Source organism: Aulonocara sp. 'chitande type north' Nkhata Bay, linkage group LG10 (genome assembly GCF_057382095.1).
Source record: "Aulonocara sp. 'chitande type north' Nkhata Bay isolate Kocher_YH1m ecotype deep benthic linkage group LG10, A_spYH_male_GT1.1, whole genome shotgun sequence".
Taxonomy (NCBI): domain Eukaryota; kingdom Metazoa; phylum Chordata; class Actinopteri; order Cichliformes; family Cichlidae; genus Aulonocara; species Aulonocara sp. 'chitande type north' Nkhata Bay.
The window spans coordinates 26341049-26368267 of NC_141353.1; the positions used below are offsets into that span (position 1 = coordinate 26341049).

General features: G+C 39.4%; 2 protein-coding genes, 3 non-coding genes and 1 pseudogene across 6 annotated transcripts; 5 read left to right on the forward strand and 1 right to left on the reverse strand.

Annotated features, from left to right (window-relative positions):
• The first annotated feature begins 73 nt into the window (after positions 1 to 73).
• lg10h5orf24 (linkage group 10 C5orf24 homolog) lies at positions 74 to 8953 on the forward strand. 2 transcript variants are annotated; one of them, XM_086309300.1, is made up of 2 exons: positions 74 to 352; positions 2431 to 8953. In XM_086309300.1, exon 2 carries the CDS (start codon positions 2434 to 2436, stop codon positions 3055 to 3057), a length of 624 nt encoding a protein of 207 aa, XP_086165426.1. In that variant the 5' UTR covers positions 74 to 352; positions 2431 to 2433; the 3' UTR covers positions 3058 to 8953. The 2 variants fall into 2 exon arrangements, with proteins under 2 accessions (XP_086165426.1, XP_086165427.1); XM_086309301.1 differs by having other exon boundaries at positions 2434 to 8953.
• A 778-nt stretch (positions 8954 to 9731) lies between these two features.
• On the reverse strand, positions 9732 to 19668 carry LOC147321007 (tripartite motif-containing protein 16-like; annotated as a pseudogene).
• LOC147321008 (U2 spliceosomal RNA) lies at positions 13437 to 13627 on the forward strand. The gene has a single exon (XR_015131346.1). It is a non-coding gene; the product is annotated as a U2 spliceosomal RNA (small nuclear RNA).
• Positions 14471 to 14553, forward strand: trnal-uaa (transfer RNA leucine (anticodon UAA)). Its single transcript has one exon. It is a non-coding gene; the product is annotated as a tRNA-Leu (tRNA).
• On the forward strand, positions 15766 to 15848 carry trnal-uaa (transfer RNA leucine (anticodon UAA)). Its single transcript has one exon. It is a non-coding gene; the product is annotated as a tRNA-Leu (tRNA).
• A 1824-nt stretch (positions 19669 to 21492) lies between the features above and the next one.
• LOC147321011 (E3 ubiquitin/ISG15 ligase TRIM25-like) lies at positions 21493 to 25306 on the forward strand. Its single transcript, XM_086307540.1, has one exon. The coding sequence runs from the start codon at positions 22885 to 22887 to the stop codon at positions 24556 to 24558; it is 1674 nt and encodes a 557-aa protein (XP_086163666.1). The 5' UTR covers positions 21493 to 22884; the 3' UTR covers positions 24559 to 25306.
• The last annotated feature ends 1913 nt before the right edge of the window (positions 25307 to 27219 follow it).

Here is a 27219-nt window from a genome sequence, read left to right on the forward strand (position 1 = left end):
GAAAGCAGTTCAGGAGGAGGGGAAGGAGAATAACCTCTTCACATCCCCAGTTTGCTGTTGTGCGCATGCTCAGACTGCGCTGCTGTCTTATAAATTTTTAATGGAAAATGGCTGCGTTTCTTATCCAAACCGCTGGAGCTGGGAGATGAAAAAAGCAGCCGTCTAGCTGACCACATCTCACCTCTCATCGTCGCTCGCGTCGAAACTACCCGATGCGGTGATCGTGTGTTAGCGAACCGATGTCCTGTGGCGAGAAAATATTCTGGAAAATGGATCGACTCGCGCTTTGAGGGGGATGAAAGATCATTTTGCTCCTTAACCCTTTCTGCTCCGAGATCTGCGAACAATCGAGGTACAGTAACGTTAGCGCTAACGCGGGTCTCCGGAGGGGCATTTAGATTCGTTATGCGGCTCAAATGCGAGCACATAAATCAGCTCTGTCCGCGGTCAGCTGCCATGTTGTAAACAGAGTAAACAGAGTAAACCAGTCTCTGTGTCTCTTAAAAAAAAAAAAAGCCCGTTATTCGGGCCAGGAACGAGGCTACGTTCAGCCCTCGGTGCTGCTCGTTAACGGAGAGCTGGAGGTTTTGTCTGAATGCAAAGATGCGGAATCCATGTGCATTTTGTTTTTTGTGAATGAATATTACTACTGACAGTGTAGCGTGTGTGATGGTGAAAGTCCACACCTCCCTGCGTCCCGTTTCCTCTGCAGAAAAGGCGACAGCAGCTGTGTGCACTCTTTACTTCACTCCATTTACACTCTTCATTACTGTAATTAAAGTGTGCAAAGCAGCCAAATGCATTCAGTCTAACGCGGTTTTATGACCGGCGAGAGGAGAGGTCTTGCTCTAAGGCACTTCAGCACCACTTTGGTGAGGTCTATCCTTATTCTTAAGGTCGAAGCTGTTTATGGGACGTATGTAATCATATGCTGTTTGTTAAATTATGAAACAGCTTTTCATGGTCGAGTTAACACGAGAAAGTCTGCGTGTAAACAAGCGAACTAGATGTGAACTTGAGTTTCTAAACAAAGCATTTTTCATCGAGATCTATAGTTTTTGTATTTTTTTTATTGTTATTTCAATATTTCTAATAAGTTACTTTTAATTCTGTTTAGTTTCAGGGGATTTTCTTGTTTATTTTAATAGTTTCAGCACTTGTTTTTTTGTTGTTATATGAAGGGTATTTGCCTGGTTATATAGGTAGTAGTAGTAGTAATAATAACAATAATGTTTTTTAACTTTTAGGGGTTGTTGTTGTTACATGAAGGGTGTGAATCCAAATTTCTAATTTGGTTTTAATTCTGTTTAGTTTCAGAGTGGATTTGCTTGTTTTTCTTGTTTACTTTTAGTTTAGTTTTGTATGTTTCCGTGCTAATTATTATTGAAGGCAGATTAGGAAGTTCAAAGCTGGTATTATAAAACAAGGACAACACTGTGTGAAGGCAGTTGACTCACAGTCATTATAATAAAAACAAACAAACAAACAACCCAACAGATTAACCAATGCCTCCTCAGGCTGAAAATAAATAAAATAGCCCTTTATTGTCACTGTACATGTAGAACTAAGTTATAAGTCCTCCATGCCAACTGTGCAGGAACAAAATATAAAGAGTAAGACAGCAGGAATAAATAAGAAACAAGAGAAATTGGAGAACAAAGTGCTTAGAAGTAGTGCAAGTTAACTAAGACTAAGCATATTTACTCAATATTGTGGATTACTTTTGTAAGTCCATTATTGTTTCTGTTAGTTTGCCTTTCTTTTTGAGTCTACGTTTTATTTGAGGTCTGGTTGTTGGGTCTTTATCTTATAGTACAAACACCATGAGACAACAGTTATTGTGTAGTTTGTTTGCTGTAATAACCTCGACTTCAGCACACAGCCACATTACAGTATGCTGCTGCTCCTTCTCTGCAGAGCAAAACAATCCTCAAGTCCTTTCTTCTGTTAAAATGGTTCAGATATAGCATCGTCTCCCACCTTCATGCACTTTGAAGTTTCCCCTTTCAGTGTGCAATGTGGTCATTGTTGCCCCTTGGTCATAGTAGATGCTTTCAGCCTTCTACTGTCAGCGTGGCAGTAATGAGCCCTTAATATTTAGCGCTGACACTAAATTTGAACTTTGACCAGCAGCACAAAAGTGAAGCTCACTTCAGAAATAAGCAGCACCCTTTCTTGACCTTTCTTATGAGAATAATCTGTTGGGATGGGATTAGACCCACCGTGTGTAGATCTGGATTAGACCAGATGATGCTTTCAGAATATTTCACTGAAGTCTTAGTGTTCCCATGTTTCTTGTCTTCATGCAAATATGGGTATGATCAGTTTCAACTGCAGAGTTGTTTTTTAACTTTAACCTGACATGGCACTATCCAGAAAACATTAGTCCTGATGTTTGAGTGATGATGCATTATTTCCAACCCCCAACAGAAGATGATGCGCCAGGTGACAACCAGTGACTTCTGCATGAACAGCAGGCCGTCGTGCCTAGCAGAGGACAGCCACCACCCCACTGCTCACTTTGACCTGTGCACCTCACAGGCCAGCAAGTTCTACCCTCCTCCCCCTCCATCATCCCTCCAGATGACACTGGCTCCCATGGCCTTACCCACCCAGAGCCACAAGCCCATGGTGTGCCAGAGACAGGAAGTTCTTGGGGGTGACCCCCGCTCGTCTGGAAAGCTAGCAGGGTTAAAAAACACCAATCAAGCAACAGATGATGCCAAGAAGAAGAACAAGTCTGTCGGGAAGACGGGCAGACGTGGGAGGCCTTTGGGAACCACCAAGCTAGCTGGTTATAGAACCAGCACAGGGCGACCACTCGGCACCACCAGAGCTGCCGGGTTCAAGACGAGTCCTGGAAGGCCGCTCGGTACGACCAGAGCGGCGGGGTATAAGGTCAGCCCCGGGAGGCCTCCTGGCAGCATCAAGGGCCTCTCTCGCCTCAACAAACTGGTTCACAGTAGCACTTGCAGCGGAGCAGCTTTCCCCTATCCACTACCACACAAAGAAATCCTCTGTGAACCTTCCTGCAAAGAGAAGCCCGCTAATGAGTAAAGCCTGTACCCCGTTTCTACTTCACCCTTCGTCTCTGGAATAACAGACAGACACGCACAGGTTTCCTGCCACATATTGAGGGTGATTGCAAACTTTCCTAGTCTGCTGTGTGGCAGAGAGAGAGGAGGATTTTTCTATTATTCGTGTTTGTGTCTTTTGTGTGCCTGCCACCTGATAAAATTACTGTTTTTCAGTGCTAGAGATCTATAGTGTGCGAAAGGTTTCACTACACAGTGTACACATTGCTGTATCTGTTTTCTGGGGAGAAAAAAATACCAGATATTCATTGAACAAGAGGCTTTTATCCAGCAGCTACTGTGGTAGTTAAGTCTTAGAGTGTTACATGTAGCATTTTAACGCCAACAAATGTTGGAAACTTGGACTGTCCTGTCAGATTTTCTCTTCACGATTATTGCCGATAACGACAATATTATTGCAATTTTGCAAGTTCATCTACACCGTTGTCTATTGCATAATTTCTTTTGAGGCAATTTAATTAAATCTCCAAATAAATGGAGTTCGCAAGAGAGTGTGTAACCATAGCCATGCAAAAGCATAGAATAAGAACAGCTACACAATAATGTATGATGTGATGTTGATCATTTATTTTTAAATTATCGAGGAAACCTCTAATGGAAACAATTCAAAATCTTGTTTGATGTAAACAAGGACATTATTGCTGAACTACAGTTTGTAATTTAAATGAGCTGCCGTCATGAAAAACAGGCAGGTTGATAGGAAGTAAAGAAATATAGTTATAGAGGAAAGGTTGGTAGTCTAGTGGTTTGCTCAGTGGCACTTCAAAAGTAGAAATCTAAATATTTATCCAGCATCCAAGAACTAAAATCTGACCGATCCAGTTCCACTCAGCTCCTCATGTAACACAAAAAAAGGAATTCCTCCTAAAAACAGATTTTATTCTCTAAATGTCACATTGCAAAATATCTACATATTATTTGCATGCAAAACCACTGACTCAACATGCAGATCATTGTTATTCAGCTAAGGTTTTGTTTGTATTTTTTTAAACTAAAAGTATAAAACTTTAAAAAAAAATGTACACACCTTCACAGCAACACTCTTCGTCTCTGATGACTTGCTACAAATTGGCTAATGTGGACTGTGGTTGCCTTTTTTGTTACATATTCGGCACAGAGAAGCTGTAGACATTTGGATGGATGGTGTTTTTGTATTTGATCACTCTTCACAGCCACTAGCTAGTCCCAGCAACCTGCTGGCTTATTTGTGGTGGGACTTGTTTCTCCACTCTCTGCTTTTGTCTGCTATTCTTTTGCAAATTTCAGCACAAATACCAAAATAATCATTTTTTAAAATGCGCTCTTTTTCTACACAGCTTACTTTTACAAGAACAACAAACTTAATGTCTTAAAAAAGCAACATGCCCATTTAAAAATATGACCTTCCTCACTGTTCCTGCTCTGGAACAACTTTTAGACATGTTTTGTTTCGTTTTTAGGAGGCACTTGTGTTTGAAACGCAGCTTAAATGTCCTTATATTGATCTAAAAGCTTCATTTTTAGCTTTGCATTTATCACTCCTACGGCAAAATGTAAACCCGTGTGACTGTTTTTAGTGTGTAGATGTCAGTATAAAGTAAGAGAAAGGGTACACTGCTTTATTCTAAAAGGCTCACATTGTAGAGGAAAATCTGTTACCTATTATTGTGTTCTTGTTTTGTGTCAAACCACAGGGTCCATTTGTTGGTGTAAAATAATGAAATCTTGCGTCAGTGTTACATTTGTCCCAAGATAGTGAACAGATTCACAGATATTCAGAATCTCATCTGCTATGAATGTGTTGCTGAATGTAATTCGAATGATATGACTTTTAAAAGTTAAACACTTTTACCCAGCTAAAGACTCAAAAGTCTTATTGACATCCTTGCTCACAGATCAGAAAATACACTGCCTGTCAAAAAAAATCTAATAATATCTTGCACTGCCTTTTTAGCTTTGATGACAGCTCGCATTCACCATGGCATTGTTTCGATAAGCTTATGCAGCGTCACCACGTTTTTGTACATACACAGTTGCATGCTCCTGCAGGGTTATGAAAGCCTGAAATATGAAATAATTGCTAGAAAGTTCTTTGAATTTTTTGAAAATGGAGAGTTTATTGAACTATCTAGCAAATTTGTTTGAAAAATGAATTACATTTTAATTTCTATATATGACTTTTAATTTATATTGTGTTTGCTACATCTGGCTTCAAAGAAAATACTTAAAAATTAATTTTTTTAGGTTTGTTATTGGGAAAAAAAATCACACTGATGATATAACTCACAAAAAACTGAATGTATGTAATATGAAACAATAGGCGTTAAAGGGTTAAATCTGGCAATTTTTCCACTGCTGAGTCCAATCTTTATACTTCCTACCAAATTGAACCCTTTTCTACCCTTTCATTGACGAGTGGTTTTGTTTAGTCCTGTTCTTTTTACTCTGTGCTTACTGCCTTATTGTAATGAGAACTTGGAAAGCCCCTACCCGGTTTTAGTAGTTTATCAGTCTCTTTAGTTGTTTTCTTTGCCTGAAAGAGGCCAATAATTTGACCCTTCCAACATACTTGGATGAAAAATGATGGATGAAAATTTTTCTTTTTTTTTTGCTTTGTAAAATTTGTTTTTTTGGCCAGGCAGTGTATGGACAAAATGCTGAAAGTAAACAAATCAGACCATCTAATAAGGCTTTCTCCCACCACAGGCCTCTAGGTTTTAGTGGGAAATCTGCAGAGAGAGGGCGCTGTTCCTCCAGAGGAAAGACGAGCTGATAGCAACATTTGGTGATCACACCATCACTGCTGTGAGTCTCACAGCATCATCACTTAAAATCATCACTTAAAATGTAACTTTCCTAAAGGAAAAGTTTAAGCAGCTCATTATTTTTTAAGTGATGACAAAGTCCAATCATGCTTATTATTTAAGGTTAGTATTTATTGTGCATTTTTAGGTATATTACCATTACCCTGTAACGCACTTGAAGCCGACCGTAGGTGAAAGCGATGTTTTCTGAAATGCCAGTTTAGTGTAAATGTAAGATGCACAAAGCTTTATTGGTTTAATATTTGTGACTTTACAACATGTGTAATACACATATAGTTAATGAGAATTTTGATACAAAATGACCGATTGGCTATGTAACTACTTGCCACTATAATTTTTTTACTTAATCATTCAGCAAATAATAATTTTTGGTCTTTAAAACGTTCCCTACTGAACATTCGCTTTTTAATTGTATTATTCATTTATGGGTGGCTTTAAATCCAGAGAGTGGAGAAAGTGAAACAGTGTCACTAAGTCGCTCTGCTATAACATTTATAATAGTTACATTTGGTGCAATAATCTGTTGTATGTATTGTACTGTGGAAACTTTGATACTATCACTTTTTATCATTGTATTTTTAAACTTGTGTATAAGGCCTTTTATCATTGGTTTGTTGACGTGCGTAGTGTTATCAGAGGTAATTCATACAAACATCCTCTTCACCCTCCTTTTACCAAAGAATATGATCTCATCTGACTTGATCTAAAAATACTCGAACAACCTCACAAAACAGCCGGCGCATGAAAATGTAAATGGAAGTTGAAAAACAAACAAACCACTAACCCATAAAAAATGATTGTTTGGCTTCATCGTTACATTGTTACATCTGGGAGAGTATGTGTTTAATGAGCACACTGTAAAGTAGTACACGTTGATAATACAAACTTTACTTTTCATTGTTTTCTATTTATATGCTTCAAAATTAGACTTCTTTTTATCCATAATTCTTATATAGTCATGTTTGATATTTACCTGATATTTTCCATTGAGATTATGGTGGATATGGTGCCTGTTTTTCTCATGATCTGACCTTTTTTTTTCACACAGTATTTGTGGCTAAAGTGTTTATTAAATTGTTATTATTTGTTTCTAACCCTGATAGGATCAACAAAACTGGGGAGCTTTTCCCACAGCAGACATTTTGATATATGACACAGCAGGAAAAGCATAAATAAGAGCATACACAATGGCTATTGTGAAGTTTGCTCGCAGTGACTTAAAGGGAGATTTGAAGACATGTTAAGGTTGCTTATAACATGTGTAAGTCACCTTTTAGTAAAAGCTGTGACATATGGCTTTTTGTTACTGCTCTTCAATCTTCTGGGTAGCTTCTGTTCTTATAACATCTGCAACTTACTGAAAAAGTGAACACACACACACACAATTAGCTTTGTTCACTTTTAGCAGCTCCAATAGACTTTTACATCTTGCTAGTTTGCTATTAGCGGCTAAAAGCTAGATATTTGCACATAGACAGTGGAGTTTTGGAAACTTTGCGTTTTTTAAAATCTGTTAATAACAACAGTATTTAACGCCAAACACCCAGATTATGTGTAAAAAACCCTCATCAGGCATATTCAATTTTTTATTGAAAGAGCTTAGCTAGCTCTCATATGCGTTTTTTTTTTAGCAAGTAAGGGGGAAACTGTTATCTGGATTGAATTCCAATAATTAGTCGCAGGGCCAACACACAGAGACAGACAACCATTCGCACTCACATTCACTCGCACATTCACACCTATGGGCAATTTGGATTAACCAATTAACCTATCCCCAAGTGCATGTCTTTGGACAGTGGGAGGAAGCCGGAGTACCCGGAGAGAACCCACGCAAACACGGGCAGAACATGCAAACTCCACACAGAAAGACCCCGGCCTGATGGTGGAATTGAACTCAGGATGTTAATGCTAGAGGAGCTTTGGAGCGCGGCAGAGTCAGCAGAGCGTTGCTGACTGTTAAACACCATGCCTCCTCTGCTCTTATTACTTCATGACTGAGTTGCTGTGGTTCCTAAACACTTCCACTTTGCAATAAAACCACTTACAGCTGATTGTTGAATATATCTAGCATGAAAACTGACTTGTTGCAGAGGTACCGCAGCACTACGCTTGAATGTGAGCTCTTCAGAATGACTCATTCTTTCACAAAAGGCAGACTGTGTGGGTAGGTGCTTGATTTTACACACCTGTGGCAATGAGACTGAAAGACTGAAAGTTGTGGCTCAATACGTTTGTCCATATAGTGTGTATAGTGTATGCAACTAAGGAAAACCCCCAAAACATGTTTCAGCTCTTAAAAAAAAGACAGGAAGCTTTTTGTGTTACAGGCGTTAAAAGAACAGAAGGTAATTATAACAACCGTTATCTTAATTATCTCAAGCTTTGATATTTTTAAGTATAGATATATGCTGAGGCTGAGGTAGTTATGATTGACTCTCAAGTATTTGACCTTTCAAAGTCAGAATTTAGGTAAGACACTTTCTGCACCTTTACAGATTTTCTCTGAATGGTAAGAATTTAAGGGAATGAAATGATAAATGTCCAATGATCCCAGAGCGCCCTGACTTTGTTTGTGCGTCTGTTTTACTGTAGCTTTTATTTCTTTTGTAGAATTGATGTACAAAAGAAAAAAGGACAAGGTGTTATGTTAATAATTTCTGATGTGTAATTTTTTTTTACTTCTAAGGAGGACATCAAATAAGGGATAAGGAATTGATGGTGCATTTGTTGACATTCCTGGCATTTTAAACTTTAATATTCCAAATGAACTCAATGCTGACGCAGTGCACAGTTATGTATAGTTAATTGCTGACTTCATTACCCTATAATGAGTGTTTTCGGCATTCAGTCAACACACGGTCTTTCGTCTGTAGATAATGATTTTTAAAAATTACCTCACATTTTGAGTGTTTTTGAGACAATGATCAGAAGTCCAGTTATTCCTGAAGTGTGATTGGAGAAGCGTGTAAAGCTTTGTATAATTCCCATTTTATTCCTGCATGATTGTTGTGGAATGTTTAAACAAGTTGTGTAATAAATCTGAAAGTAACACTGTCTGGTGAAATGTTTACTTTTATTTACTTTTGTAACCTTTTACTTATTTGTTATATTAAAATAAAAGTAAAGAAATTGAGAATCATAAAAGTGGAACAAATCCAAGATTTATTTTAAATGGCCATGGACAGGACAATAGGAAATCTATCAGAAATAAATGCAACCATCAGGTGTGGCTCTTCTGCTGTGCAGGTTACAAAAGACGGGACCGTTTTGCTCAGTGGAAGAAAAGATAACCTGAGCTTTTACACTAAATATACTCTATAACAATTAAAAATCCTGCATTTGTAAAGATTGAAAGCATTAGTGTTAACATTATAGCTACCAAAAGTAAATTTGGTCATTATTCAGAATGCTTCAATTAAACATGCTTAAATTTACATTTAATACTGCTGTGATTTTGTAATATCATTAAAACAGCTTTATAATATATACAAGAAGAATACACAGCATATGAAATACCCAGCAACAAATATAGACATTGAATTAATTAATATATAAATTATAATGACATTTTCTTACATTATAATACATTCCTTTCGGAGATGATTGTGTTCAGAGAAATTAATAGGTTTATTTAAATGAATAAATCAAAACACTTTCTAATGCAAGTTTTATTCTTATAAAATCTGCATATGTTATAAGTATACCTGCTTTTATAAATGCAGTATTTTTCAATTTTTTTAAATTCTCACCCACAGAGTTTGACCTCAGCAGTGCAGCCACATCTCAGCATATATTATTTTACTGTTCACCACAGATCAGTCATCACTCCGGTCTACTTTAACTTACACAACTCAACAGTGTCTCCAACAAATGCTGACAACCAAAAACCAGGATAGAGAGGCTGAGTGAACCTGGCCTGGACTCTGTGGAGGAGATTCATGGTCTCAGTGATGCTGTAGAACAGGGGTGTCAAACTCAAATACACAGTGAGCCAATATTCAAAACTGGAACAAAGTCGCGGGCTAACGTTAATATTTATTGAAAAACAAAATCTTCAGATTCTCAGATATAAGAATGAATCTTTTCTTATGGACTCAAACAAGTTTTGCTGAAAAACTGAATATGGAACAAGCAAAGCTTAATACTAAACAATATATATATTAGCTGTATAATACCAGTAGGCCAGCTCTAATAGTAATTTGGTATGGCTTCGCGGGCCAAATGTAATTAGGCTGCGGGCCAAATTTGGCCCGCGGGCCAGAGTTTGACACCTGTGATATATACAGTGGTAGCATACACAGTATGTGATTATGGATATGGTTGTAGAAACATGCAAGACATAAATTTAACTATTTTACCGCTACTATTAATTTGTAAGTAATAGATATCTATAAGTATAGACATGTACATGCACACTACACACACATGTGTACTGTAATTCATTATTATCAGGATGTCCAAAAAACTCACTGAAAAGCCTTCAGCTAATCCAAAATGCTGCAGCAAGAGTCCTGACAGGGACTAGAAAGAGAGAGCAGATTTCTCCTGTTTTGGCTTCCCTTCATTGGCTTCCTGTTAAATCCAGAATTGAATTCAAAATCCTGCTCCTCACATACAAGGTCTTAAATAATCAGGCCCCATCTTATCTTAATGACCTTGTAGTACCATATCACCCTATTAGAGCACTTCGCTCTCGCTCTGCAGGCCTACTTGTTGTTCCTAGAGTATTTAAAAGTAGAATGGGAGGGAGAGCCTTCAGTTTTCAGGCCCCTCTTCTGTGGAACCAGCTTCCAGTTTGGATTCGGGAGACAGACACTATCTCTACTTTTAAGATTAGGCTTAAAACTTTCCTTTTTGCTAAAGCATATAGTTAGGGCTGGACCAGGTGACCCTGAATCCTCCCTTAGTTATGCTGCAATAGATGTAGGCTGCCGAGGGATTCCCATGATGCACTGAGTTTTTCCTTTCCAGTCACCTTTCTCACTCACTATGTGTAATAGACCTCTCTGCATTGAATCATATCTGTTATTAATCTCTGTCTCTCTTCCACAGCATGTCTTTTATCCTGTCTTCCTTCTCTCACCCCAACCAGTCACAGCAGATGGCCCCGCCCCTCCCTGAGCCTGGTTCTGCCGGAGGTTTCTTCCTGTTAAAAGGGAGTTTTTCCTTCCCACTGTCGCCAAAGTGCTTGCTCATAGGGGGTCATATGATTGTTGGGTTTTTCTCTGTATCTATGAAGCGCCTTGAGGCGACTTTTGTTGTGATATGGCGCTTTATAAATAAAATTGAATTGAAAATTGAATTGAATTGAATGTACACACTAAATATACATATGTATACATACACATATACCTGCACACGTCCATACATATAAAAAGATGCATTATGCATGAAGTGTGACAGTGTATGTCCACAATGTCCAGTGACTTATGATTTTGTGATTGAGGAGTTATAGAGTCTAACTGCTGTTGGGATGAATGATCTGCGAGAGCGCTCCTTCCTGCAGTGAGGCTGTTTCACTCTCTGACTAAAAGAGCTGCTCAGCACACAGACTCATGCAGAGGGTGATGTGGGTTGTTCATGATGGATGTCAGCGTTACTAATATCCTCCTCTTGCCCACTGCCTCCACAGACTCCAGAGGACATCCCAGCACAGAGCTAGAGCTCCGCACCAGTTTGTCAAACCTGCTCCTGTCCCTGTCCGTGCATCTGCTCCCCCAGCAGGCCATTGCATAGAAAAGGGCAGATGCTACCACGGTATCATAGAATGTCCTTAAGAGAGTCCTGCAGACTCCAAAGGACCTTAGTCTCCTGGAGAAGTCAAAAAACATTTTCCTCACAGTGCTCCCAGACTGTTCTAGGTGAGAGAGGGATCGGTGTAAAAGGTAGATGACAGCGTCATCCACCCCGATTCCAGATCGGTAGGTGAACTTCAGGGGGTCGATCGCTGAGCTCACCAGTGGGCAAAAGTGGTGCAGAACGAGCCTTTCCATGGTCTTCATCAGATGAGAAGTCGAGGCCACAGGCTTGAGGTTGTTTGGCTCCTTGGGGTGTGCGATTTTTGGCATCGGAACCATGCAGGAAGTCTTCCACGGTTCAGGACCCCTCTCCAGACTCAGGCTCAGGTTGAAGATGTACAGGACCACCTGACACAGCTGGTCTGCACAGTCCCTGAGCAATCTGGAGCAGATTCCATTCGAACCTGCTGCCTTCCTTGCCTTTGTCCTCTTGAGCTGACTTAAATATATATTTTAACCAAGATGGTGCCTTGTCTCTACATCACCCAGTTTTCTTCTAAATGGGACTGCAATCTTAAGAATTGTAAATGCTTCAAGAGCAGTTTACATGTCTGATTCTTTTGGTGTAAGTGTAGCTTTTGTTAGTTTAAGGTGGTTAAACTGGCTTTGTTTTTGAAGTGTTTAAAAAATAGCTGGCAATAGTTCTATTTAATGTTTTTATTAAATGTCACACCATCACACCACAATCTTAAGACGTCTTGCGGTCTACGGCTTAGGGTGGCTTGTATTCTATTACTTCGTATAAAGTAAACACACTAAGAGAACCTTTTAAAGGTAGGTGTGGTCAAACCAACTCTTTATGAACAGTGCCTTTTATTTCATTCTGACATTTAACCCTAGTTTCAATTGTCGATGTCGTAATCCTAATTGTTTTTGTTTGTTTATTTTTTGTGTGTTTTCTAACCTAAGGGTGTTTTGCTAACTGCTAAACAAGCTAAAGTGTAAAAAAAATTATTCGCTTTTCTTTTGTTTGTTTGTTATGTTTTTTTGTTTGTTTTTTAAAAAAAGAAATAGCACTGGGGTTAGTTCGTTAAAGTAATACAAATGCAGAAAAGATAAACAGATACATTCAACCTCCCTCCAGCTGCAAGTTTTCTCAGACTTTCTCATTTCACACCAAAGTTACAAAAATGCATAAATAATTGTAACTTATTTAAGCTAGTTTTGTATGTCCACTTCCATGGTTAGAAACTGCTGCAAATCCAGTGTCAGTACTCTACAGTAGATTACTGTGGTCTAGAGTAGACTTTGTGCAGTTTTCTGTCTGTACACCTGAGGGCGGAAGTGTGTCTTTGTGAAACCTTAAACAATCATAGACGTGTTTATTTGATTTTCGTCGTTTCATTTCAACGCACGATACTGGTATTATAATTCTTTCATCTTGTAATTATCATATTATGAAAACAATTATAACGCCAAGAAAGTTATAAAAATGAATTTAAGACGCTCCGTCTTAACGACCGCTGATTGGACTGCAGACGACCACGTGATTTTGAATCTCATTAACCGGCACGCGCTGACCGGCGTTTCAGAAACTAAAGTGTCGTTATATATGTGGCGCCGTTTATAAACTGAAACATGCCGACCATAGTTATATTGTGATTTTCGGAGGTAAAACGTCAGTAAAACATCGACCTGTCCTCTACCATTTGTTAGAAGGCGACTGTGTTCTTCATTGTAACCATGAGTTAGAGTTGCAGTAAGCAGAATGAGTCGTTTCTGTCGTGCCATATGTGGGTATCGCTTCTCGGCCTTTTGGCTAAGATCAAGTGTAGTATCTGTTCTTATCAGTTTAATATCTGATACGTCCCCTACCCGGGGACCATATATTAAATTGATTTTTGGAACAGGGAGATGGAATAGGGGCTTGCTCCGTCCACTCCACGCATCGACCTGGTATTGCAGTATTTCCAGGAACGGTGCACTCCCTGAAGCTGTGAAAAAGAAGTGTAATTTGATTCAACAGTTTCTGTAAAGAAATTTGTTATACGTTAGATATATGCGTGCGTGTGGATATGTGGACATTGCCTTCGTGTAATCTTCGAAGGTTAGTCAGGCTGAAATGTTGCGACTTAATATTTGTGAATGAGTTACATTTAACTATTACGAGAATTACTAAATCCTGCCACTTGGACTGACACGTGGACACACACTTTCTATGGGAAATCAAAAAAATATGTAGTTTTGAACTGCAGTTACATTATTCTGGCTCGAATCCTGCAGTTACCTCTGTTGTCCACTAGAGACCGATAGAAGTCTTTAAAAACCGGAGGCTGCCATCTACAAGGACTCATGTTGATTATAGGTTTAACTCTTCTCTTTCTCTACATACTGCAGCTTCCTGTCCTCTGTGGCTGTAAATTACATCGTTTGAAAAAAAAAAACCCCCACAATTTTTTCTTGGCTTTTTAGCTAAAATCACCTGTATTGTCTGTTGTTTCCATTTGTGGATGGTTAATAGTGCAGAAGATTGTTTTTCTGTTTTCAGGATTACATGAAAACATTTTGGAACAGATCATTTTTGTATATAATAAATCTTAGGATAGTATTGGTTTTGATGATTTATAAAACAGCTGTGTGCCGTAGCCCTGGTAGTGTGGATCCTTAGTGTGTAAAGAGTAGATAACTCATGTAATATGTGTGAATGAAAATCCATGGACTTTATAAGAGTCCTCCATTTATGGCTATGATCCTAACAAACAAGAATAATACGTTTCTTTCTCCTACCAATCTTCCTGTTTCCTAAAGGAACACGCATACACAATATATATGCGCCAGGATGGCCGAGTGGTTAAGGCGTTGGACTTAAGTTCCAATGAGCGGATGCTCTCGTGGGTTCAAACCCCACTCCTGGTATAATTTGGAGCCTCGTGACTGGTAAACTGAAATGTATCTATGGGAGCAACAATGATCAATAGGAGTTTTTAGGAATTTGCTGTGAGCAATATCCCCCCACCCAGTCACCCCCAAAAAAGCTGGGATGTAAGACAAGAAAGACAAATGAGAGGTCTGTGCCAAGGTTGCCCCCTCTCAGTCTTACTGTACATGTTATATGTAGAACCGTTGGCTTGTGCAATTAGGGAAAGCCCAGACATAACAGGAATACAGTTACCGGGAGGAGAAACATTAAAAATTTAACAGTATGCGGATGACACAATGCTGTACCTGGCTGATGATAAAAGTGTAACAGAATCAATAAGAGTTATACAGGAGTTTTTGAAGGCTGCGGGGCCTCAAATAAACAAGTATAAGTCAATGTATAAATACCTGGGAAGATGGGCGGGCAGGAGAGAGGCAATTTGTGAATATCAATTATGTGGAGGGCCAATGGAGGTCTTGGGTATTTCCTTTGGGAATACAGAGGGGGATGCTATCTTTAATTGGGGAAAGATTTTGAAGAAGATGCGTATAAAATTGGGGCTATGGAACAAGAGGAAGCTTACCATTTTGGGAAAGGTGCTAGTTATCAAAGCTGATATCCTACCAGGCCTTCTCCACCTTGCTTACATCTTCCCAATTCCATGTGTGTTGAGGTTTATATGAAAAATGTTTAAGTTTATGTGGGGAGGGATTATGAATATGTGAAAAGGGGGATGATGTACCAAGAGATAAGGTAGGGGGGAAGGAATGTGCCATGCATCCCTCTGAAGTTGGACATGATTTTTTGCAGTAATGTATGCAAATTGCTAAAGGAAGCATATATACACAAGTGCCAAGCTTTAATCTGTTTCTGGTTGTCTTTACCTCTGCGGTTTTTGATTGAATGGGATAATAAGGTCCCCAAAGCTGAGGATAGACCAACTTATTACCGTCAAATGGACAGATGGAGAAAGAAAAATAAGGAATGTAAAGATGTAATAATAATTATAAATCATAGACTTCTGTATAGAACCTTGGTGCAAAAGTATAAGACTGGGGTTTTGATCAGGGAGGCGGAAATGTGGGAAAGGGTGCAGGATAAAGAACTGAATAATAGATGTAAGGATTTTAATTAGCTCTTAATGCATAAGAGATTACCAGTAAGGGCTACTATGTATGCACATGATTTGGCAAAACGTAAATATATGCACCAGGATGGCTGAGTGGTTAAGGCGTTGGACTTAAGTTTCAATGAGCGGATTCTCTCGTGGATTCAAACCCCACTCCTGGTACAATTTGGAGCCTTGTGTGTGGTAAACTGGATGGAATCTATGAGAGCAACAGATATGGTTTTTAGGTATTTGATGTGAGCAATATCTTTCCCACAAAAAAAAGCTGTGATGCTGAACCCAAAGGGAAAATTGTTAAATGGAAATGGAAAAAGTGAATAAAATAACTACCTTGAAATTGGGAGGTGTCACCTCTCTGAAAGGCAGTTGAACACTTTTCAATGTAAAACTAATATTAACCAGGGATGTTTCTGTGAAATCATAATTTCTTTTTCTTTTCTTTTTTTCATTTTTTTTTAAAATGTCTTGTATTAAACCGCTGTTTTCTTTCTTGTGTTAATGCCATTCCTTTTCACTCTGGGAACAATGGGAAGTCACTTATCTGGGCAGAGCTGAGTGACATTTAAAGGTAATGCTGCATCTGCTGCACATGAGCTTCTTAAAGTAGATACAGTGTGGCTCGCTTGTCCTGACACAACGTGTAAACAGGAAGTCTACTGACATTTGTTCAACTTCAAGAAGTTAAATACCGAGAACCTTAACCACTCACTATTTCTATTTTTGGCAAAGCAGCCATATGTAATTGCACTTTTCAAGAATTTTATTTATCTTGCCAAAAAGTGATGACACTGTATTTTGTGACACATTGCATGTATTTTCTCACAGCAGTATAACGGACTACAGACCTATTATGTTAAATGTTTCTTTATCCCAGCATGTACAGTAGCTGTTGGATTGTTTTGAAGCAAACCCTTTCCCCCAGCAGCTTTGCCCATATTTCCTTACAATGTGGGACACTGTGCCATTTTTTTTAGTTGCCTAAAGCTGGAGGTCAAGTTGACCAATCGGCCAAAACAAATGTATTTCTCTTCTCTAAAATAAGATAAGATAAGACTATTGATCCCACAGCGGGGAAATTTTTGCGTTACCTCAGCTCAGGTACAGATAGCAGCAGGAAAATACAAAAATACAAATAAAATACAAACAAATACAAAATAAGTAAGATAATACAATATATACCAGGGGTGTCAAACTCAAATACACAGTGGGCCAAAATTCAAAACTGGAACAAAGTCGCGGGCTAATGTTAATATTTATTGAAAAACAAAATCTTCAGATTCTCAGATATAAGAATGAATCTTTTCTTATGGACTCAAGCAAGTTTTGCTGAAAAACTGAATATGGAACAAGCAAAGCTTAATACTAAACAATATATATATTAGCTGTATAATACCAGTAGGCCAGCTCTAATAGTAATTTGGTATGGCTTCGCGGGCCAAATGTAATTAGGCTGCGGGCCAAATTTGGCCCGCGGGCCAGAGTTTGACACCTATGCTGTAGAAAGACAGAATACCTGCCCTGTGATCCAAATACACTCCCACTCTGGAGGATTGAGGGCCTGAGATTAAAGTGGAAATGCTGTTGTGTCTGAAAACATAACTACCGTCCTCACATTCCAGTGCCCACGATTTCTCATTATTTCCAAATCCACATTTAATCCTGTTTCCTGTTCTACAAATGTCATTGTATGTAACTGCAATTAAAACTTTACCACTCCACTTTACTTCCCAGTAACAACATCCAGTCAGACCATCAGAACTCATCACCTGCCACCATGGTAAGAACCTTTTCAGATGCAGTGGCGGACTCCCTCAGGTGTCGGTGCGTTGGTGGTTCTTTGTGTCTGGGGGTGGGCGTCCAGGTGGGCTCACTCCTTGGCGGCCGCTTATCGGGGGCCTGGAGCCTGGGGCTCGCTTGGGCCCCTTCGGAGGTGGGGTGCCCCCGGCCTCTCGGCCTGGGGCTCGGTCACTCAGGCACAGCTGGGGGCCGGCGGAGCTCACGGGCGCGTCACTGCAACTCCCCCTGGCTTCTGCTCCGCGGCTGCTGAGTGAACCCTCATCTGGGACTCTCCTCAGCTCTTACTGGAACAGTGGCGCGGCTGCCCCTCTGTTGGTCTTCCATGGTCTCTTGTGTTCTGGGGGCCTCTGGATGTCTGGAGTTTTGATCTCCTCCATACCCGCTTCACACCCCGGAGGACGGGGCTGTGGCCCCCCCACACTCCCTAGCAGATCGTTACATGGAGAAACCTTTGGAATACAAGCGCGCTGATCCACACAGGTATGCACACGGGTGTTCACTGCTCGTAGACCCAAATTACACCTTTCTTGGCTGCTACTTCGAAGCACATCTGTCCTGCGTGCTGCACAACAACATTGAATATTTAGTATTTACTGCTGTTTACACTTAGCTAGATTAATGCGATGGTGTTGTGTTTAGTACGTTGCTTTGTTTTTTTTTTGCTTGTTTTCTATTCTTCTCTCAACAGGTGATCCAGGAGATTTTTTTTTTCTCCCCCCCTTTCTCACTGTCCCTCTCCCCTTCTGTTTTTCTTTTCCTTCCTCTTTCTTTCTCCCTTTCCTATCCCTCACTCATGTCTGTCCCGTCTGTAACATCTGAAAATAAAATATAATAAATAATAAAAACAAAGATCGACCAAATGGACCAATACGGCAATGCCACGATGATCCATTTGGCAAAGTAAATCCATTGGGTATCCTTGTTGGTCTTCAGACAACATTTCTGATGGCTAAAGAACCAAATGGGACAGGCAAAAAAAAAAAAAGAAAAAAAAGAAAAAAAAAAAAGAACCTTTTCGGATGAATGGAAACCAAGTGTTCGACTTGCGTCAGCGTTGCCTTCCTGTTGCTCATACTCAGAGATAAATATGGATTTGCAGCCTTTGGATCCAGTGTGATTTTACGGGCGTATTTCAAAAACTCGTGTCTAGTCACGGGCTCTTTTAGATCCACTTGAGTCATTTTCTGACAGGTGTTTGCCGGCTCTTCACTCAAAGCAGCCTGTAGTTCATTTCTGAGGTGTGACACTTCCATCATCATATCCTTAAAGTACTGTTGAGGTTGAACACTGATAGTGGGTACGTTTGTAGATGCACTCTGATGTGACAGTGAGGAGTAGTTTTTCAGAAAATGGAGGTGATCCTCAGTCAGTGAGAGCTGCTGCAGTTCAGTGTCTCTCCTCCTCAGATCTCTGATCTCCTGCTCTTCTCCTGAAGCTCTTTGACTCTGTTCTGTTCAGTTTCCTGCTTGGATCTGATCTTCTGCTTCACCTCAGAGCTTTTTTTCTCAATTAGATTGATCAGGTCTTTGAACAACTCCTCACTCTCCTTCCCTGTTTTATCAGCAGAAAGATTAATGGCCTCCACCTCCTCCTGAAGCACCTTCATATCTTTCTCTCTGTCCTGGATTCTCTGCTGGATGTTCTGTCGATTCCCTGATCGATCTTTCTGCCTCTCAGCTCTTTCTGCTGCAGCTGACACTGTGACATGGTCTTTGCGTTCATCCATTAAGCAGAGATAACAGATACACTGCTAATCAGTGCGGCTTTGACCAGCTTGTGTTTCTTTAGTGGAGCTATGTTGTAGTGAGGCTGGAGGTGCTGCTCACAGTAAGAGGCCATACACACCAGGCAGGACTTGGAGGCTTTCAGCTTCTTCCCAGAACAGAAATCACAGGCCACGTCTTCAGGTCCAGCAAAGGCATGATCAGGTGAAGCAGCTGGAAGTCCTGCTTTCTTTAGGTCGTCCACTAACTCAGCTAACATGGTTTTTCACCAGGACAGGCCTCGGTGTAAAAGTCTTCTTGCACTGGGGGCAGCTGTATGTTTCCTTCTCATCCCAATATTTTTTGATACAGCTCATGCAGCAGCTGTGCCCACAGGGATTAGTGACGGGATCCTTAAGGAGATCCAGACAGATTGGACAGCTCAATTTTTCTTGATCCAGCTGATTCACTTGCTGCGTCATGTCTCCTCACGATGACTGTAAATGTCTGAAAGCTTTCCTTTCTGTTATAAGAATGCAAATATGAACTGAAATTCGAACCCAAAGTCCTTTTGAGGGAGGTCTGTGAAAGGGGAGGGTACAAAGATATTTACACTGAATGGACTTTGATTCTGATAGCAGGGCAAGAAGGGAAGGGTTGTGCGGTGAATGATTGTAGACGATCTTAGGTATATATTTTTTGAGTTAAGGTGAAGTAGTTGTTTCATGTGATCTCGCCTGTCTCAAAACATGAAAATATTCAACATGTTACTTGCTTTGTTCTGCCTGGAGAGTAAAGATGCTCACTCCTTTTCCAATAGTTATGTTTTTAAGTATTTTATATTATAATACAGCTAACTGGAGGCAAATATATAAGTATTTTTGTAACTCATTTTTGATTTGATCTTGCATTTTCTAAAATGGTGACTTGTAAGTATGTAATTTAAACAAATACAGTTACCGTACTACTTTATTTATAAAGCACTTAAAAACAACAACAGGGCAAACCAAAGTGCAGTAAAATGATATCAAATACAAAAGACAAACAACACACACCAGAAGGTAAAAGATACGGAAACAGAAAAGAGGAGTTGAAGTTAAACAATAAACAAGTACATAAAAGTAACATAAGATCACAGACATCTGACACTGGGTTGAAGGACAGGGAGTAAAAGTGTGTTTTAAAACGGTGAGTGAAGGAGCTCTTGCTTGCACAAGATAAAAATCCACCGGTGGCGTTTTGCATCAGCTGAAGGTGAGCAATGGAGGCCTGGGTGAGTTGGATGAAAAGTGCACTGCAGTAGTTGAGATGAGAGCATATAAAAGCATGTATGTCTCTTTCAAGGTTGCGTTTGACCAAAAGAAGCTTGATCTTTGACAGCTGCCTCAGTTGGAAGCAGGATTTTACCACAGTGTTCACGTGAGAATCGAGCTTTAGAGAAGGATCTCCTCTAAAGCTCATTTTCAGTCTTTTGTAGCTCAAAATACACTAAACACTGTATCAGTAGTGTTTACTACTCAGAGCTTTGGTCCTGACACTAATAGTTGTGTTGTAAACGTACAGCATATAAGAACACTGCTAACTGGACAGAGTACAGTGTAATAATAAAAAGAAGATTTTGTTTCTTTCTTTTCCTCTTTCTTCCTTTTTTATGTTTTGTGTGTCAAAAAAACAAAACAAAAAGAAAATAAACGTAATAAATGTGACATAATGTGCCATTCCCTCTGACATCAGTGCTACTGCCCTGCAGCACCACTGTTCTTTCTGACCAGCCTGAACTTGTCATGGCCCCTGGGTTTTTGTCCCAGTGTTCCTTATTCTTTGTTATTTAGATTCTGGGGTGAGTTGGTAGTCTTCATTCTTTCAGTTGTAGCTATATTTTGATTCCTGTGTTTTGAGTTATATGGCGTCTGGTTTATTTTTTAATTATTTTGTTTGTGTTTTAGAGTAGTATTTATAGAGCTAGCCACACAGCTATGGTTAAAATAATAGAAACACAGTGAAGCTGGAGGATGAACGCTAAGCATTAATAATAATAATGGATTGCATTTATATAGCGCTTTTCAAGATCATCAAAGCACTTTACAATTCCACTCTTCATTCAGTCTCACATTCACACACTGGTGGAGGCAAGCTACAGTTGTAGTCAGAGCTGCCCTGGGGCAGACGGACAGAAGCGAGGCTGCCATATCGCGCCATCGGCCCCTCTGGCCATCACCAGTAGGCGGTACGTGAAGTGTCTTGCCCAAGAACACAACGATCGAGATTGTCCGAGCCGGGGCTCGGACCAGCAACCCTCCGATTACAAGACGAACTGCCAACTCTTGAGTGACGATCGCCCTATAAATAAGTTAAGTACAATGTAATAAGCCCAGGAGAGTGAGGGTACTTATATGGCCAGAGTCTGCAGCAGTGAGGAGGTAGTTTGTGTTTTTGATGAGAGCAGTTTCAGTTTTGTGGTGTGATCTGAACACAGATTGAAAATTTTAAAAAAAATGTGACATGTGTTGCCAGGATTTAACTAATAAATGAAAAGTTTGAAGTTGAAAAGTTACTGAAGTCTTTAAGGTCCAAATTCATGCCCATGATGACTTCAGGTCAGTTCAGTTAAATTCAGTTTTATTTGTATTTGCTTCACTCAGTATGAACAAGCACTTGGCAACAGCGGGTAGATAAACAGTGAGTAACAGTTTCCAGTGTAAACATTCAATTATAATTCGGTTTTCATCCGAAACACTTTCAGTTTCACACCAATCTGAGTACCTGGATGGAAGCTCCTCTCTGCACTGTTTACGCGTACCCTCTTCTTTGACAGAGTCACGTGATAAGATACAAAACAGAAAATTTCCATATGCTTTAGTTCAGTGTCTCAGCATTAAGAGACGAAAACAGCTTTTATCTAAAAACGAAAAGAGAGACCATTTGAATGAGGAGAAAAGGCGCAGCAAGTAATTCAGCTGCATCAAGAAAAACTGAGCTGTTTCATCTGTCTGCAACTTGTAAAGGAGCCAGTCACTATTCCCTGTGGGCACATCTACTGCATGAGCTATATTAAAAACTATTGTAAAAACTAAGTGACTGCCATTATTCATATGTGGTGTGTGTGGCAAAATGAGCTCAAGACAAAGTAGAAATATATTTAAAGGTCATTTATTATTCTTTATTATTATTCTGAACAAATTGCATTCTTAAAAAAAACAATTAAAACCTTAGAGTGAAAATTATCCTCTAAATAGAGGCTTGTTTTCTTGTTTAAATCAGAATACAAAACTCACATTAACAGTTAGAAAATACAGACAATACTAATTGAATTCATCATTTTCAGTAATAGAACAATAAAACATGAAATAACCCCATAATATACATTGCAAATAAGTAAGGAAAACCAATGGGCTTCAACCTACCAACCAGCCTGCAAGTATTGCACAAAGACTTGAAGCACCTACAAATACATCTTAATCAAAAACATGAAAAGTTTCAGTTTCACACCAATCTGATGACTGCCTCTCCTGGAATGAAGCACACCTTTCTAAGCCCCTCTCTGTTTACAGACTGTTTACCTCAGACGTTAGGCACACCCTCTGTTATCACAGTCATGTGATAAGTGGAAAAACAGGAAATTTCCACACTCAGTGTCTCTATATAAAAGAGACAAGAGCAGCTTTTATCTGGGGAGACGTTACTTACATTGAGGAGACATGGCACAGCGAACGATTCAGCTGGATCAAGAAAAATTGAGCTGTTCCATCTGTCTGCAACTTTTAAAGCATCCAGTCACTATTCCCTGTGGGCACAGCTACTGCATGGACTGTATCAAAAACTACTGGGATGAGAAGGAAACACACAGCTGCCCTCAGTGCAGAGAGATTTTCACACCGCGGCCTGTTCTGGTGAAGAACACCATGTTAGCTGAGTTAGTGGAGGACCTAAAGAAAGTAGAACATCTGACAGCTTCACCTGATCATGCCTATCCTGGACCTGGAGATGTGGCCTGTTCTGGGAGGAAGCGGAAAGCCTCCAAGTCCTGCCTGATGTGTATGGCCTTTTACTGTGAGCATCACCTGCAGCCTCACTACAACGTAGCTCCAATAAAGAGACACAAGATCATTAAAGCCACTTCAAAGCTTCAGGAGAACATCTGCCCTCGCCACGATGAGGTGATGAAGATCTTCTGCCGCACTGATCAGCAGTGTATCTGTTATCTCTGTTTAATGGATGAACACAAAGACCATGTCACAGTGTCAGCTGCAGCAGAAAGAGCTGAGAGGCAGAAAGGGCTTGGAAGAAATCGACAAAAATTTCTTCAAAGAATTCAGGAAAGAGAGAAAGATGTGAAGATGCTTCATCGAAGAGGGGAGGCTATCAATCTTTCTGCTGATAAAGCTTTCAGAGAATGTGATAAAGTTTTCAAAGATTTGATCAGTCTCATTGAGAAAAAAAGCTCTGTAGGGAAGCAGAAGATCAGATCCAAACAAAAAGCCGAACAGGACAGAGTCAAAGAGCTTCAGGAGAAAATAGAGCAGGAGATCAGAGATCTGAGGAGGAGAGACGCTGAACTGCAGCAGCTCTCACTGACAGAGGATCACCTCCATTTTCTGAAAAACTACTCCTCACTGTCACATCTGAGTGCATCTACAAACGTACCCACCTACAACAATCTTACTCTGCAGTACTTTGAGGATGTGACTGCATCTGTGTCACGGACCAGAGATAAAGTGAAGGCTCTTCTCAGTGATGAATGGCCAAAAATCTCAGTTGGAACGACCAAAGCAGATATTTTACTGCCTCAAGGAGAACCCAAAACCAGAGACGACTTTTTGAAACATTCTTGTCAGATCACTCTCGATCCAAATACAGCACACACACTGTTGTCACTAAGTGACAGCAACAGAAAAGTAACACTGATGAGTAGAAACCAGTCATATCCAAGTCATCCAGACAAATTCCTTGAATGGTGGCAGGTCCTGAGCAGAGAGGGTCTGACTGGACACTGTTACTGGGAGGTGAAGTGCAACGGGATGGTTGGAGTAGCTGTTGCATACAAGCATATCGGCCGTAGAGGGACCAGAGAGGAATGTGGATTTGGATTGAATGACAAATCCTGGTCATTAACAGTTTCAGGCAGCGGTTATGAATTCAAACACAACAATATTCCCACTCCCATCCCAGGCCCTCTGTCCTCCAGAATAGGAGTATATTTGGATCACAGGGCAGGAACTCTTTCTTTCTACAGCATCACTGAGACCATGAATCGTCTCCACAGAGTCCAGACCAGGTTCACTCAGCCTCTCCATGCTGGACTGTGGCTTCCACAAAGTGCTGGAGACACTGCTGAGGTGTGTGAGCTCAAGAAGAGAATAAACATAAAATAGTGAAATTTGATGCCGTGTGCTACTTGTTGAGATGTGTTTATCTATCCTGCACCTGTTAGAGATGAATGCTTATGGATATAAGTGTATTCTTTAATTTCTTTGATTGTGTTGTTTTCAATAGCTATTTGGGTAAAACTGTTTATTTGGCAAAACAATATTCATTTCCTATATAGTTTATATTTAACCAGTTTTGTTGTAAAAAAACTCACATAAATATAAATTCATATGAAAATAACTTCAGTGTATTTAAAATTACAGAAAAAAATAATTATGTATCAGATAAGTTGGAATCAGGGTTAATATGGTGTTTGCAGTTTTAATGTACTTTTTATTTCTATACTTAAGTTGGTGGATTGTAAAATGTTTAATTTCAGTTATGTTTTCATGAACTTTTTTTTTTATTTACTGCTGTTTGTGAAATAAAGTGAGCAATGTACACTAAAGTTTCCTGTTCCAAGAAATAAAATATCACTAACATGATGAATGTAAACTTTGTAAAGAGACATTTAAAATAGAGCATTTAAAAATGTCAAATAATGATGAAATAAAAAAGTGTAATATTAAAAACATACATAGCTCTACAACACTAATTTAAGTAGGAGGATGTGGATGTTAAAGTTGAATTGGAAAGAAATTTAAATATAACAGACGAGTTGTCCGTTATTAATTAGTAATTCATGTAAATTTTGATGTAGGGGCTTTGGAATTGATTAAGGATTTTACACGTATATTTTGGGATTTTTCAAGGTTACTTCATTTCATAAAAGATTTTCCAAAAGGGATTTAACAGATTTCTGGAACTGATGATCATTTAGATCCATTACTCTACATTAGCCATGTGTCTGTATGATATATCAGATGGAAAACTGATATATTTGTTAAGAATTCTGCTCCATATTGACAATATGGAGAGTTGCCTGCTTAGGTAGGCTGATTTTTTCCATAATGCTCAGTTGGTATTACAGGGCCCAAAGCATGCCAAGAATATATTCACCACACCATTACATCATCAGCCTCTGACCCATTGATAAAAGGCAGGACTGAGTCATACTTTCATGTTGTTGTATCTGTTATCAGTAACTCCCTGCAGGCAGGTAAAGAGCTACCCAAGAGTGTGAAACTGCAGCACCTGCAAAGCAGATCTTCTCGTGGAGTGATGGCCAGATGAATTAAACTTTAAAGCTCTCCATCCACGTGGAAAAAAATGATGAATTTCTTCAGGCTTTGTGTGTACACAAGTGTGTCCTATTAAAAAAGATGTTTTTCCTTCCCACTTGCTCATAGGGGGTCTTCTGATTGTTGAGGGTTTCTCTGTTTTCTCCATCTTACAGCAGGGTCTTGCATTAAAATATAAAGTGCCATGAGGCAACCGTTGTTATTTGGCGTTATATAAATAAAAGTGTAAAGATCTTGGAGGACTGCACAGCAGCATGTCTCGCGTGGCAAACCCCAATGTTATGCTTTTTTATTTGTTATTTTTGTAAATGAAAAAAAGCAATATCTTATAATAGTAACTTTCAGTTTCACACCAATCTGACTGCTCCCTTTCCTGGAATTAAGCACACCCGTCTATTTACCTCTCTGTTTACAGACTGTTCACCTCAGGCGTTAGGCACACCCTCTCTTATCACAGTCATGTGACAAGTTGAGAAAAAGGAAATATCCATACGCTCTAGCTCAAATAATTAACAAAAATATTTGTTTTTTTTCTCTTTTCCTCTTTCTTCCTTTTTTGTGTTTTAAACAAAGAAAATGAAAAACAAAAAGTTGATAAACTTAAGTGTGGAATAATGTGCCCTTCACTCTGACACCAGCAGATATTTTCCAATGCTACTGCCCTCTAGCACCACTGTTCATTGACAGGCCTGAACTTGTCATTGCCCCTGAGTTTGTGTCTCACAGTTTTGTTTAGTTTATTATTATTCTTTGTTATTTAGTTTCTGGGATGAGTCAGTAGTTTTGATTCAGCTGTAGCCATATATATTGATTCCTGTGTTTTGAGTTTTCAGGAGTCTGGATTATTATTTTTTAATTATTTTGTTTGTGTTTTAGAGTAATATTTACAGAGTTTGCAGTATTTTTTTTCCAGTTCTGCCGATGTTCTGTCCTTCCCCATTCTGCGTTAATCTTTATTCTAACAGTATGATTTTATCTTTTCATTTTATTTTTTTAATAAACATTTTCTAAGTTGAGTTCTTTTTAGGTTGTATTTTGAGCTTGGATTCCTGTTTTGATTTTCATCCCATTATGAGCTATTTATTAAATTCTATCATTGTTTAGTTCCAATACTGTTAATATTGGTGATATTTTGTTACTGTCCTCTAGATTTACCTTCTCTGGCTGATGTCTAGTTATTTGGCTGGTTGACAGGATATTTATACCCATGATGACTTCATGTCAGGGAGGAGCAGCTCTCCACCATGACCAGCTGGGGGTGAGGAGAAAGAAAAGAGAGGAGAGAGACAAGACAAAAGGCAAACTACCGAAGAGAGTTTAATAACTGCTAAGTGTTAAATACAGTAGTGGTGCAGAAACAGAAAAGGAGTCAAAAGAGAGAAGAAGAAATGCTCAGTGCATCATAGGAAACCTCTCTCATTTTAAGGTGTGGAGAAATATGACATGAAGGGTCCCTACACTAGTATAATTAATTTGTAGTTGTTT

Excerpts from the sequence above, each read along its gene's own strand:
- LOC147321011 (XM_086307540.1), top strand. The coding sequence starts at position 22,885 with ATGGCACAGCGAACGATTCAGCTGGATCAAGAAAAATTGAGCTGTTCC.
- lg10h5orf24 (XM_086309300.1), top strand. The coding sequence starts at position 2,434 with ATGATGCGCCAGGTGACAACCAGTGACTTCTGCATGAACAGCAGGCCG.